Source organism: Zonotrichia albicollis, chromosome 9 (assembly GCF_047830755.1).
Source record: "Zonotrichia albicollis isolate bZonAlb1 chromosome 9, bZonAlb1.hap1, whole genome shotgun sequence".
Taxonomy (NCBI): Eukaryota; Metazoa; Chordata; class Aves; order Passeriformes; family Passerellidae; genus Zonotrichia; species Zonotrichia albicollis.
Window position 1 is genome coordinate 10,630,094 of NC_133827.1, and position 12,849 is coordinate 10,642,942.

The window sequence follows — 12,849 nt, forward strand, 5'->3', positions numbered from 1 at the left end:
GTTTTCTCGAATCTTTTCCTGAACTAGCAGGGGGAGAGGCCGCTTGAACTTGCTTTCTAGATGGACCCCTTTTGGAGATTTCCTCCCAAAATTTGCCCTAAACCAGCACAAACAGTCACAATGAAAATTGCACCAGTGGCATAATTTCCTGATGGAAAATCTTGTGACAGAAGCTTGACCTTGTTCTCAATGAGAGGTTCTTGGGAAGAGCAGACAGGAGAAGATTCCTGGAAAACTGAAACAGCTTTCCAGAAGGGAAATGAAAATGAAGGAAACAATCCAAGATGTCTTCCTCTGTTAATTTCTATGCTCCCCTTTTCCATGTTGCAACCCAGTAATTCCAGATGCACCTCACCTCTAAGATTGGTGATTTAGTGATTTTTAGACACTCTAAAATACCATGAGCCAGACACAGTTTTCCTTCCCCTGTTTTTACTGGAAAGCAACACTGGATATGTAAGTGCAGTGCTGGGCTCAGGTATAAATCCTACCCCAAGGGAAGGTGGCCCGACAGTGTTTGACCCTCAGCAAGGACAACGCACAGCAGCAAGCGAGGGGATCGCTGTGCCAGTGTGCAGGAGTCAGGGCTCTGCATCTGCGCTCAGCGCTGCAAAGTTCCCGTGTTTGGGCAGACGGAGGGGCTGTCCCCGGGGCGTGCGGGGCTGGAACGTGGGGCTCGTGGGGCGAGCGGGGAACGGACACGGGGACGAACGGCCCCGGTGCTTCAGTTGCAGCAGCGGCAGCAGCAGCGGCAGCAGCAGCAGCGGCGAGAGCAGCAAACAGATATTTTAAAACACTCTTTCTCCTATTTTTCCTTCTCTTTGTCCCTTTATTCCTCTTTCTCTCCCTTTCTCGCTGTCGGGCACCCTTCTCTCGGGGTCCCTTGCCCGGCGTCCCTCTCCCCTCCCCGCCTCCCTCTCCCCTGCCGGGCAGGGCCATGCCCCCGGCCCGCCCCCGGCCCCGGGCGGGGCTGCCCCGTGCCCGGCCCCGGCCGTCCCGCCGCGGTCTCGCCTCCCCCCAGCTCTGGCCGTACTGGCGGTGGCGCTGCTGGGCGGGCATCAGTGGCTGGTGCGAGGGCGGCATCGCCGCCCTTCGGCTCCGCCTGGCCCGAGCCCGGCCCCGGACCCGAGGCAGGGTCCACTCCCGACCCCGGCCCCGGCCCCGGCGCCGGCTCCTCCCGGGGCCCGCGGAGCACACACGGGGCGCGGCCGCTCCCGCCGCCTCCGCTGCGCTTTCCCCGGCCCGAGCTCCGCCGCGCGGCATCGCGGCCGCCGGCCCCGAGCCTCCCGTGCCGCGTTCCGAAGATGGAACGCCTGGGCATGGCCGGCCCGGGGCGGGTGAGGGGCGCTCGGGGGCCGTTGCTGGCCCCGGGCCGAGCGTTGACCGCCGCGTCCCGCCCGCAGGGAAGGCGCAGGAGGCCCTGCAGGAGCGACACCGGCTGCGTTCGGTGCTGGGGCGCCAGAGAGCCTCGAGAGTGCCCAAGCTGGCCACTGTGGAGGAGGAGGAGGAAAAAGGCCCTGGAGCTGCTCCAGCACAGGAGAATGAAGAGGCGGTGCCGTTCCATCCACCGCAGGAGGGTGAGTGGCAGAGCTGGGCTGCAGGAATGGAGCCTGCAGCCAACTTGGCCGCATCCCATCCCATCCCATCCCATCCCATCCCATCCCATCCCATCCCATCCCATCCCATCCCATCCCATCCCATCCCATCCCACCCAATCCCATTCCATTCCCACGGACAGGATGGAAGAGGGTCAGGCAGACACCCCGCAGTGGCCGTGCTCCATCCCCTGGGGCATCCCGGGGCTCTCCCTGCCTGGGGAGCGCAGGGCTGGGCTGTGTTCTCCGGCCTCTCCCGCAGCCCCTCAGCTCTGGCTGCGCTCGCTCTTTGCCAGATGCAGCCCTGGAGCGCACACAGGAGCATGAGTGCAGACGTGGCCGCTTCTGCAGCACAGCGCAGGTACCTGCAGCCACCCCAACCTGGGCTGGGCCTGCTGTCCCTGCTCAGCCCAGCACCGTGTGTGCAGCACTCCATGCAACATCCCTGGCTTCTTGCCCTTCTCCTACAGCTCGTTTGCGACTTCATCCAGAGCATTCAGCAGGAAGAGACCAGCACCATGGGCACTGGGCTCAGAGCACACTCAGAGCTCATCAATCATGAGACCAGTGCCGCCCTACTGGATTTGCTCCTGGAGAAGGGTGTTGCCAGGCCAGAACAAGTAAGCAACTGGGGCCAGGCTTCAATTCCCCCATGAGTCCCGTGCCTTCTCCAGCCACGCCTGCTGGTCCCTGGGAGCCTTTGAGGCCATGGCAGTGCGCTGGGAAGGGAAGGACTTCTCGGGACCCTGGGGACATTGTTCCCTCTGGCAGCTTTCCAAGTCTCCCCGTGCCTTCTCCAGGTGCCCACTATGGTGAGGTACATTCACCGCTGGCTCATGGCCAATGATTCTACTGAGCACAGGCTGGACAAGGCCCTGCTGAATCTCGCTGCAGCACACCCGGGTGATGCAGTCGTGACGCTCCTGCGTGTGGCCCCGTCCTGTGACAGGTATGGGGCACACCTGCCCAAAAGGCTCAGGCCTCCCCAGCCCATCAGCCTGTACCACCTGTCCCAGGTGTCAGAGCAACAGAGAGTTCCAGGGCCCGCTGGCTGCTCCCTTTCCCAGCCCTGGCACGTCAGCCCCTGAGCCTGCTGCCATGCTCCCTTGCCGCCTCTCAGGGCTCTGTCCCCACAGGGCTGGGCTGCCTGGCTGCTGCTGGCCAGGGCCAGTGGGCAGAGGCAGAGCCCGTGGTCAGCCTGGGCCCCCAGGGATGCCCAGGCCACGGTGCCATGTCTGAGACGCCCCTGAGACAGAGCTCTGACCCCGCAGAGCTGCCATCTCCATGTGGAAGACCATCATGGGCTCAGCCAGGACTGCGGAGCCAGTGCAGCTGATACTCCTGGATGTGCTGGAGAGCTGGCCAGAGCACAGCACCTGCACCTCCGACGGGGACAAAACGGGTGTCTTTGTCCTGGCTGTGAGTTTCTGCAACTGGCCTTTGCTGACCCCAAGGCTGCCTCTCCAGCAGCTCTCCATCCTCCTTCCCCCACTGCATCTCCCTGCCTCAGGCGCTGGCCTGAAACCTGGCCCAGGGGCAGCTTCAGGCCCACCAGGCCCCGTGCTCCCCCTGCCAAGGTCTCTCCGGGCCTCTTCCTGCCACACTCGGGCCCTGCCACACACACCTGGGCACTGAGCACTGTCTCGGGGGGCTTTGTCCTTTGCAGGCAACCATGGTGATGTGGAAGATCCTCCAGGTGCCCCCTGTCCCACGTGTAGTGGAGCCATATTTCCCCGACCTCTTTGTGCATCTGCTCTTCCAAGTGTTCTTCAGCACTCTGGATATGCCAGAGGAGGTCAATGCATTCTGGAAGGGATGCCAGGAGGAATACGGCCTTGCCACCAGCCCTAACAGGTGCTTCATCCCACTCCTCCTGTCCCTGCCACGTCCCTGGGCAGGAGCCTGTGTTCACAGCGTGACCTGGGCTTTGCTGTGCATGCAGGTTTGCAGTGAGGACCCTGAAGTCCCTGCTCTGCCGAATGCAGCACGAGGATGTGGTGGTGGCAATGGAGCGCAGGTGTGGATGGGAAACACTGCTGTGTGCTGACACCCACCACTATGCCGTGGGTCTGCTGGCCAGGTAAGACTCCCTTCTCCCCACTGCCTCTGCCAATTGTGCTCTGTGCCCAGGGAGCTCCACACTGTCCCCGAGGTTGTGGGCCAGAAGGCCTTGTCATGGAGGGATGGCCAAGCAGACTGGAAAAGGCTGTGAGAGGGGGGGTACCCACAGGGAGCCACCTCCCAAATAGCCCAGGGCCGCTTGCAGGATGCTGGGGAAAGACCAGACCTCTGTGTATCAGTCCTGGCAGAGGTTTGTCCCCCTGGACCACAGTCTTTGTTTCTTTTTCTCATGCCAGGAGGATGTGCTGTGTCTCCATCCCCTTGTGTTCCCAGATCGCTCACTACCTGCTCTGGCTGCTCAGCACACAGGAGCCACGCTGGGAGCTGCCCGCCCTGGCGTTCCTTGTGGAGGTGAGCCTGATGGCCAGTGCTGCCTGGCTGAGCTGCCTCCCAGCTCTCTGCCCTCTCGGAGCCGCAGCTGCCTGGCACGGTGCCCGCGCCCTGTGCTGCTGCCTGGGCCCAGCCCTGTGCGGCCCTGGGCTCCTGCCAGCCGGGTCCCTGTCACTGCCCTGTGCCTTTCAGGTCCTCGAGTGGCTGGACTTGAGTGAACGTGGTGCTAACAGGGTCCTGCAAATTTTGTCAAGGCAGCTGCAGAGTGAATGCAGGGAGAGGCGTCGCCTGGCGCTCAGGGCCCTTCTCAAGCTCACTGATGATCCCTCAATGGTGAGAAGGGGGCAGCGGCTGAGGCTGAGCTGGGGAATGCAGTCACTTGGGCTTGGCTGGGCTTTGGGTGCTGGAGCAGCTGCTCCCAGCTCTCCTGCCTCCCGGTTCAGCTGCCCAAGTTCTTTAGGACAGGCCTTTGGCCTCTGGGCCCTGCAGCAGCAGGATGGCATTTCATAAACTTGGGTTCGCCACAGACCAAAACCATGCAGAGCCTGACTGAAAGTCTTGTGGAGCTCCTGTGGGATGGAGAGATAGTTATCATGACAGTCATGCTACTCAACTCTATCATCTTGGACAATGACATGCTGCTGCCCAGCCCCATCACACTGCAGCTTCTTGAGGCGCTCCTGCCACTCTTTGACCACGTAAGGCTCACTGCTCCCAGCCACAGCCACTGGGTGCTGTCCGGACACTTTATGCCCTGTGGATTTGCAGGCTTGTGCCAAGCTGAGCTCCGTGCAGCCAATGCTGAGGTCTTTTTTTCTTCCTTTCATACAGGACAATAGCCAGGTGCAGCTCATCTCCATACTGCTCTTCCAAACATTGGTGACTCATGCAGAGGAAAAGGCAAAAATGGCCCTGAAGACACCCCTGCGCAAGAGCCTGCTGCCACTGTTCTTCCACTGCCATGATGAGAATCAGCGGGTGGTACAGGTGAGGACTCGTGGGCTGCTGCTGTCCCCCTGGCAGAGGGCTCGGCTGCCTCCTGCCCTGGCGCCTGCCAGACTGCAGCCTCCTCAAGGCCTTGGCACAGGGACGAGGGTCCTGCGCCCTGGGCTCTGGGGCCATCTCCGCATCTCTGCTGCTCTCCAGGCTTCTCAGAAAACGCTGCTTTGTGTGGCTGAGTTCCTGAAAAGGAGGGATCTTGAAAGACTGCTGAAGAGCAAGAAGCTGTGGAAGTTCGCTGAGTTCCTGGTAAGGATGGCCTGCAAGCCCCAGCCTCAGCCTGGAGAAGGCCCCTGAGGGCGGTGCTCAGTATGCGGGTCGGGCAGCTGTGCCCCTGCCCGCTGCTGCAGACAGGGCCGCCAGCCTGTGCCCCACACGCCGCTGCCTTCTGTGGGCCGCGCGGGCTCTTCTCCCGGCTCCCGTGGGCCCGAGCCGGGTGCCCATGGAGCCCCGGCCCGGCGGGGCTGCGGGGCGGCACCGCGGCTCCCCAGGCAGCAGCCGGCCCTCTGCCCTCTCCCCTCGGGAGCCCTTGGCCAGCGGCTGCTGACCGCGCCTCAGGGCTGTGCGGGCAGGGGAGGCCGGGGCTGGGCGCAGGCAGCGCCCGGCCCAGGGGCTGAGCCCGCGCCAACCCTTCCCTCCTGCCGCTCTCTGCAGCTGGCAGAGGACAGGAGCAGAGCGGCCGAGCAGCTGCGCCGGGCCCTGCGCTACCTACAGAGCCCACAGGAGCCCCTGCGAGAGGCGGCCGTCCGGTTCATGGGTGAGTCCCGAGCCCGGGCTCCCTCCCCGGCCAGCCGCAGCTCGGCCCCAGCCCCGCCTGCTGCCCCGGCAGCGCCAGCCGTGCCCGGCGCCGTGGAGCCCCGCCTGGCCCGGGCATTGCTGCTGCCGCCCTCTGGCAGCCGTGCCCTGGGGCGGCAGCGTGCGGCAAGGGCCGGGCTGAGCCCTGCCGGGCCAGCAGTTCGTGTGGCCACGGCGCCGGCAGCGCTGCTGGCAGGGAGCTGTGCCGCTGGGGCCGTGACAGGCTCTGTGTTCACAGGCATGGCCGGGCGGCACCTGAGGGGGCAGCAGCAGGAGCTGCAGCTGATCTGCACTGGTGAGTGAGGGCAGCGGGCTGACAGCGGAGGCTGCTGGGGGAGAGCTGGAAGCCCTGCCCCGGCTGCGGAGAGCTCTGCTCCTGTGGGCAGAGCACACGGAGCTTTCAGGGCCACGTGGGCCATTGGTGGCCAACAGCTTCAGGCTGATCCCCTTGCTCCCTGCTCCCTCCTGGCCACGGCAAGAGCTGGCTGGGATGGCCCTTGCAGGGGGCTCTCCTGGTGTCCCTGCAGATCCGGCTCTGACCGTGCCTCTGTTCCTCTCTCTTGCAGCCCTGGAACGCCTGATGGAGGACACGAGCAGTGCTGTGTCACATTTGGCACTTGAAACACTGCACGTCCTCCGGGCAATACAGCGTCAGAGATATTCCGCTATCCAGAGGCTGCAAGATCAGCTGCGCAGGGCATGGAGGACTCGGCCTCACCTGTCGGGGCTCGGCTGCCTGCGCTGCCGGATGACTGAGGAGGAGAGCTGATCTGGGAGGCTGTCTTTGCTGGGGCAACCTGAGCCAGAGGTAATTTTCCTTTTCTTTAAGACTTTTCTTTTCTTCTTTTCCATTTTGTATCTTTATTGTAAATAAATAAATTACAGAGTATATAGAATTATATATATTATTATAGATTATAGATTACTGTAAATAATTCTAGAATGTGTTATGATACACAGACTGCCAGGAGCTTTTCTTTGCTGCCCAGGGTCTACAGGGCAAGAGGCAGGAAAGGGTGAAAAGGGAGCTTGTGCTCAGCAGCAAAGCAGGCTGAGGGGTGGTGAGGCCCTGAAGGGGGCAAAGGGTGCTTGCGCTCAGCCAGCTGCCCAGGCGTGCAGTGGGCAAGGGAAAATGGCCAGAAGCCCCTTGTCCTGTGGTGGTTCTGCTGAAGCCTTTGTACTGGTGACAGAGCGGCCGGGCAGGGGCCGGAGCTGCAGGGATCCCTGTGAGAGCGGTGCCTGGAGATGGCCACAAGCCCTGTGCCAGGAAGGAAGCACCCTCTGTATCCTCCTGCCCGTGTGCTGCTGGCTGCCTTGCTGAGGGCTCCCAGGTGCCTCTGGATGGGGCTGCTCTGGAGCTGCTGTGGGGCTGCGGCGCTGCTGCCGGGCAGCTTGGCCGGGCTGGGGCAGGGCCTGAGGGGCTGGGGCGCTGGCAAGCCCTGAGCAATTGGCTGGCAGAGGCCACAAGCAGCCCTGGTTTGCTTTGGGATCACCGTGATTTTAGGGGGTAGTGCCGGGGGGAAGAGAGAAAATGTGGGCTTCCCTCACCCATGGCTGGGTTTTTCCCTACCATGTAGGAGTTGGGTCTTCCTCAAGGCCCTGACAGAGATAAGAAATTTTCCCTTTTCCCATGTTTTCCCTTTTTGTATCTAATCTCTTTTCAATAATGTGTTGTTTGTTTATCCAGAGGAAGTGTTCCAGGTGGTCCAGTGTGGATGGGGAAGTGCTGGAGAGCAGCTGTGGCATGGATGGGCCGTGCCCTTGGAGAAGGCTGAGGCCATGGTTTGGGAGCAGCTTTTCTTCCAGCCATGGGTGGTGTGAGGTGAGTCCCTGTGTGCTTGGCAGGGTGGGATCAGAGCTTTAGGGAGCTGGCAGCGAGCACAGGAGCATCCTGCTCTGGGCAGCTGCTGAGGGCTGGATGTGCCGTGGCTGGCTGCAGGCTGGGCACAGGTCCTGCCCTCCTGCTCTGCTGCCAAAAGCAGCAGGGATGGGCAGCTCTGGGCACAACTCTGGGCACAGCCAGCATGGCCTGGGCACCGCAGGCCTTGGCACAAGGGCACAGGAGCCCTCAGCTGACGGGCGGTTTCTGCTTTCTCTCCTTGCAGCCGGGCTCTGCGGGTGCTGAGGCTGCTCTGGGCTCTGCCAGGGCTCTGCTGGGCTCAGCCCTGGGCCCAGCTGGACTGGCTCTGCCCTCACATTGCTCTCACAGCTCTGCATCAGACGAGCCCGTTGTGAGCACAGCGCCTGAGCTTTCTGCCTTGACAGGTGAGTGAGACTCTGCTGCAGGCCCAGAGATTTGAGCTGGGGACACACATCCAACTGGCAACGACCCCAACTCTCCACAGTCCCAGCTGAATGCCGGGATCTGTACAGGGTGTTTTGTCTGTCCCATTCTTCCTTCTTTATTGGCTGGAATTGTGCAATTGCACTTTCTTCCTCCTCTAGAAGTGCCACGAGTGGGCCAAAGCTGGCGAGTGGGCCGTGCTCCTGAGGCAGTGCAGTCTGGACCTGGTGGATGGAGAATTGCCCTTCTGCACCTCCAGACCAGAGCAAAAAGCCGTAAGTGGGACTTTGTGTCTCTATTATATCCCTGACAGTTTCAACAGGAATATGCAGCTCATTCCCAGGCTGAGAAGGAAGGTCATTTTCTAAAGGATTTGGGCTTTGACAGAGTTTCCATTCCCAGTCTTGCTTGGAGCTGGAAGGGCACAAAGCAATTTCCTCTTGCTTCAAGCACAATTTCAAATACCAATGTTGGAAACAAAGCCCAAAATCTTTTAAGAGGCTTTTGAGGTCACAAAGATGGATCCATGCCATCAGCACATTTAAAATTTAATAACTGAGTTGTTTTTTTAAAAAGATCATTTACCTCTTAATGCAAAGAATGTAACTTGGCATTTATGTTTTGGTTTTTTTTTTCATTAACTGTATGTTATGTTTTTTCACTAACACTTGGATTTTATTCTTATCTTTTACAATTTATCAATTTTTTTTCCTTTTCCCTTTTTTTTCCTTTCAATAGAAAACATGTCCTATCAAAGGAATGTCCTTTGCTCTTGGTTCCCGGGTAGAGCAGCTCCCTTCCTGCTGGCTGAGCTGCTCAGGCAGAGCCCTGCAGCTCCTGGCCCTGCAGGGCTGAGGCTTTTCCCCGTTGCTGGGCACAGACTGATGGAGCAGCACTGCTGAACTCGGGCACACAGAGGGACCAGCAGCAGCTGCCTTTGGCCACCTGAGGCTCCAAGGCCCAAACTCTGAGCAGCCAGGGCTGGAAGAGACTGGCAGGATCTGATCCCTGACTCTGGGCCAGGGCTGCACAAATGACCCCACAGCAGCAGCAGCAGATGGAGCTGACTTTGAGCACAGCCCCTGCCCCTCTTCCCTCCCGTGTGCAGCAGTGTCACAGCAGCCTGAGGCACCTGGGAGCCCCCAGTGCCAGCAGGGACTGGAGATGGCAGCCCTGGGCTCCTGGAGGCTGTGCAGGAAGCAGAGCTGGGCACTCCCTGTCCATGGGGAGCTTCCAGATGGAAAAGGCTGCTGTGCCCAGGCAGCTCCAAGGGCACAGAAAGGAGTCTCTGGAGCACTGGATCTGTGCCAGTGCCACAGTCCTGGGCAGCAGCCAGCGAGCCCTGGGGGAACAGAGGGCACAGCATGAGGGACAGAACCAGGCAAGGGCAGAGACTGAAGAGAGCCAGGCCCAGGAGCAGGAACAGCTGCTCCATTGCACTCCTGGAGAAAGCTCTTGGCTGGTTCAAAGCGCTGAAAGGCGTGAAGGGCAGAGAGGAGGCCACAGCAAACAATGCTCCTGCTTGCACAGCCTCCCCTCTCCGTGTCCCAGAAGGAATTGCATGGACTGTGTTCTTCCCTCCGAGTCGTCTCGTTCAGCATGAGCAGCTCAGCACCAGGAGCTGAAGGACCTGAAGCCTCAGGCCACAGGAGCTGGGCAAGAAGGAACTTTTGGAGCAAAGGAATGCTGCTAAAATAGGCCCAGCTCAATGCAGCGGATATAATCATGGAATCACAGAATCCTTTCTGTTGGAAGAGCCCTCTGAGCTCACCCAGTGCAGCTGCTCACCCAGCAGTGCCAAGCCCAGCACTAAACCACGTCCCTGAAGGGCCAAGGCCTGGACACCAGCCCTGAGTGAGGCCTGGACAGCAGGCCCTGCGCCAAAGGTGGCCTCTGGGTGAGCCTCCCAAGCAAAGGTTATCTTTGTATCTGCTCCCTAATGAGATATGCATGGTCATTAGCACTGTGATAGATGTAGCCACTCATTAGTGAAACATGTATTGACCTTTGTGTATTTAGAAGCCAGACAAGGCCATGGAATCTGACATCTGGCCTTGTTTGGGGCTGTGTGGTCATAGTCATCTCCCTTGGTTCCTCCTTGAGCCCTGGCCAGGCTTTTGGAGGGTCGCAAGAGGAAGATGAAAGCAGATGTGGCCACACTAGCAGTGCTGTCAGTTTGTTCATTCAGCACTGTCAGAGCTGGGCCCTCTCCCAGCGGGGTTGGAGCCTCACCTGGGGCTGGAGGCACCTGCAGGAATTGCCAGTGCCCAGGAGTGGCTCTGCAGGCCTTGGCTGTGACAGCTTCCCCAGCTGCTGTGTGGGTCTGGGGGATGGTAAAGGCTGAGGGTAAATGCTGCTGGATCTTTGTTAATCACTGCTGCAATCTTTGGTGGGGATGGTTGGGTGCATTGCTGAGCTGCTCCTTTTGTGATTCTTTGCTGCTCTGAACTGCAGGAAATGACACTGATTCCTTCAGCTGGAGTCTGAAGGAATTTGGTACTGACCCTGACCACTGGTGAAACAAAACTGGCACAGTCTGGCCACATGCCAACAAAATGTCACTTGTTCAGTGTCAATGTGAGGAATCAGTCCCCTCAGAAATTCCCAGCTGGGAAGCCCTTCCCTGGAGTTCCCTGGCTCTGGAGTGGGCTGAGGTTGGAGCCCTGTGTGAGCAGTGGGGCAGTCCGGTAAAAGAAGCTGCACCCCTGGATGCCTTCAAATACATCCAAAAATTTCAAATGGAAAAGGAAAAGACCTTGTGGGTTTGGGCAGACAAAGATGAATTTGTTGAGAATGCATAGGAAACAGCACCTTCAGAAGGAACAATTATTGTTGGAATGCTCCCACATGGAGGAACAGAAGAAGGTTTTAATCTTGAGCTGATATGCATTTGTACAAGTGAAATATAGATATAATAAATATCTATATACATATTTATAGTATAATAAGACATACATATACATATATATATATACACATTTATATATTTCATATATAAATATATTCACATATATATGTGGGCATATATGTGTATACACATATGTGTAAATAATATGTATATATTGTTTATATTGTTTAACACATCCTGCCAGACCAGATCTCCCTGTTTGCCCCAAGGGCCCCTTTGGGAAATGCTCTGATCCACAGGGCTCCATGTGAAGGCTGCTGTGACACTGAGGGACTTGCACAGGAATTCCATCCAGGAGCCTGGGTGCCCCTCAGGGACTGGGACCCGGCCCCTTCCAGCCAGAGGGGAAAGGGCCCCCCAAGCCTTGTTAGCCACAGACAGCATGGGAAAGCTGAACAGCAAAGGGCCTGGGGGCATTATTCTGGAATTAAAAAGGTGCAAGCTCCATGGACAACAGAACTCTCGTTCCTAATTTGAATGAGATTGAGAAAAAAGAATGAAGAACGGTGTCACTAAAGTACTACTGGTGTCTGTAAGGTGTACCTTGATAGTCAGCCAGAATCTTTGTCTGCCACAAACACCTCTAGTGTTTCACCAAGGGATTGGTCATCAAAATGTAACGATGAGTTATGATGGATTGCTGATCTTCCTTTGTAATTCTTTGCTAATGATAATGTGCTTTGCTGAGTTTATCCTTTTGTAATTCTTGGCAGGTGTGCATGATATAAATGACACAATTCCTTAAGTTGGTGTCTGTGTCTTTGGCAGTGACCCTGCCCACTGGAGAAACAGGGCCCCCTCTTGCCTAAGTGTTCCCTGGGAAGGCAAAAGCCCTCACTCCAAAATTCCCCCCTTCCTCCCTGTTCCCCCCTTCACACCCTGAGCATGATGTGCTCTGGTCTGGGCTATGCCCGGGCTCAGTTGGGGTCCCCTGTCCTGGCTGTGTCCCCTGCCCAGCTCCCCCGCAGCCCCAGCCCTCCCCAGCGTGGCTGACGAGGGGCAGGACAGGCCTTGGCTGTGCTGCAGCTCAGCAAGAACAAAACCATCTCTGCGTGCTCAGCCCTGTGCTCAGCACCCGGCCCAGCAGTGTCTCAGTGCCAGGGACTGTGCCCTCAGTCCCTGCCAGGGGTTTCCATGGCAACTGCCAGGCCAGGTGACCCAGGTGTACCCCCCAGTGCAGGTTGCCATGGAAACAGTGCCCAGCCCTGCCCCTTTCTGTCTGGCTGACCTGGCCTTTGGCCCTGGCAGTGCCGTTGGCTGCTGGTTCCTGGTGCCTGAGCGGCCAGCGCGGCACAGGGCAGGTGGCCATGGCACAGCCCCCAGCAAGGGATCCCCTCTGGCTCTGGGCACTGACACCAGCCCTGAGCAAGGGCCCAGGGCAGCTTTACATGGCCACAAACCATCACAATGGCTCTGGGCACTGGTTGCCATGGCACCAAACCAAGGAACGGGTCCCCGTGGCCATTGCCATGGCACCTGGTGGCACCAAGGAGTGTCACTGCAATTGTACCTGGAACAGCCCTGGCAGCGCTTTGTCCCAGGGTTGCCATGGCAGCTGAGGGCAGCAGCAGCTGGTGCTCTGCAAGGGCTGTGGGGCAGACAGGAAGGAGCAGCAGAGCAGGGGCTGATCCATCCCCAGTGCGCTGCACAGCCCAGGGCAGCGTCCCAGAGCATCCTCATGGAGCTGCCAACATCATCCCCCCTCTGCAGCCCTGGCCTCTCCCCCAGCTCACACAGGTGCCCCATCCTTGCAGGCACAGACACGGCAGCACTGGCTCAGCAGCCCCTGTTTGCATTGCACAGAGCAAGGGGAGCAC

The 12,849-nt window shown here is 58.9% G+C and overlaps 1 protein-coding gene across 1 annotated transcript; it reads left to right on the forward strand.

Moving 5' to 3' along the window:
- The first annotated feature begins 3,667 nt into the window (after positions 1-3,667).
- On the forward strand, positions 3,668-11,771 carry LOC141730107 (uncharacterized). Its single transcript, XM_074546742.1, has 10 exons — positions 3,668-4,067; positions 4,239-4,379; positions 4,574-4,744; positions 4,878-5,033; positions 5,193-5,294; positions 5,700-5,802; positions 6,079-6,135; positions 6,407-6,648; positions 7,528-7,662; positions 8,863-11,771. The coding sequence occupies exons 1-8, from the start codon at positions 3,771-3,773 to the stop codon at positions 6,607-6,609; spliced, it is 1,230 nt and encodes a 409-aa protein (XP_074402843.1). The 5' UTR covers positions 3,668-3,770; the 3' UTR covers positions 6,610-6,648; positions 7,528-7,662; positions 8,863-11,771.
- Positions 11,772-12,849: the final 1,078 nt, after the last annotated feature.

What these genes read in the sequence shown, in the direction of transcription:
- LOC141730107 (XM_074546742.1), top strand. Translation starts at nt 3,771, where the DNA reads ATGGAGGGATGGCCAAGCAGACTGGAAAAGGCTGTGAGAGGGGGGGTA. An exon ending in TCACTGATGATCCCTCAATG is followed by an intron (nt 4,380 to 4,573) that starts GTGAGAAGGGGG and finishes GGTTCGCCACAG; the next exon opens with ACCAAAACCATGCAGAGCCT. An exon ending in TCCTGCCACTCTTTGACCAC is followed by an intron (nt 4,745 to 4,877) that starts GTAAGGCTCACT and finishes CCTTTCATACAG; the next exon opens with GACAATAGCCAGGTGCAGCT.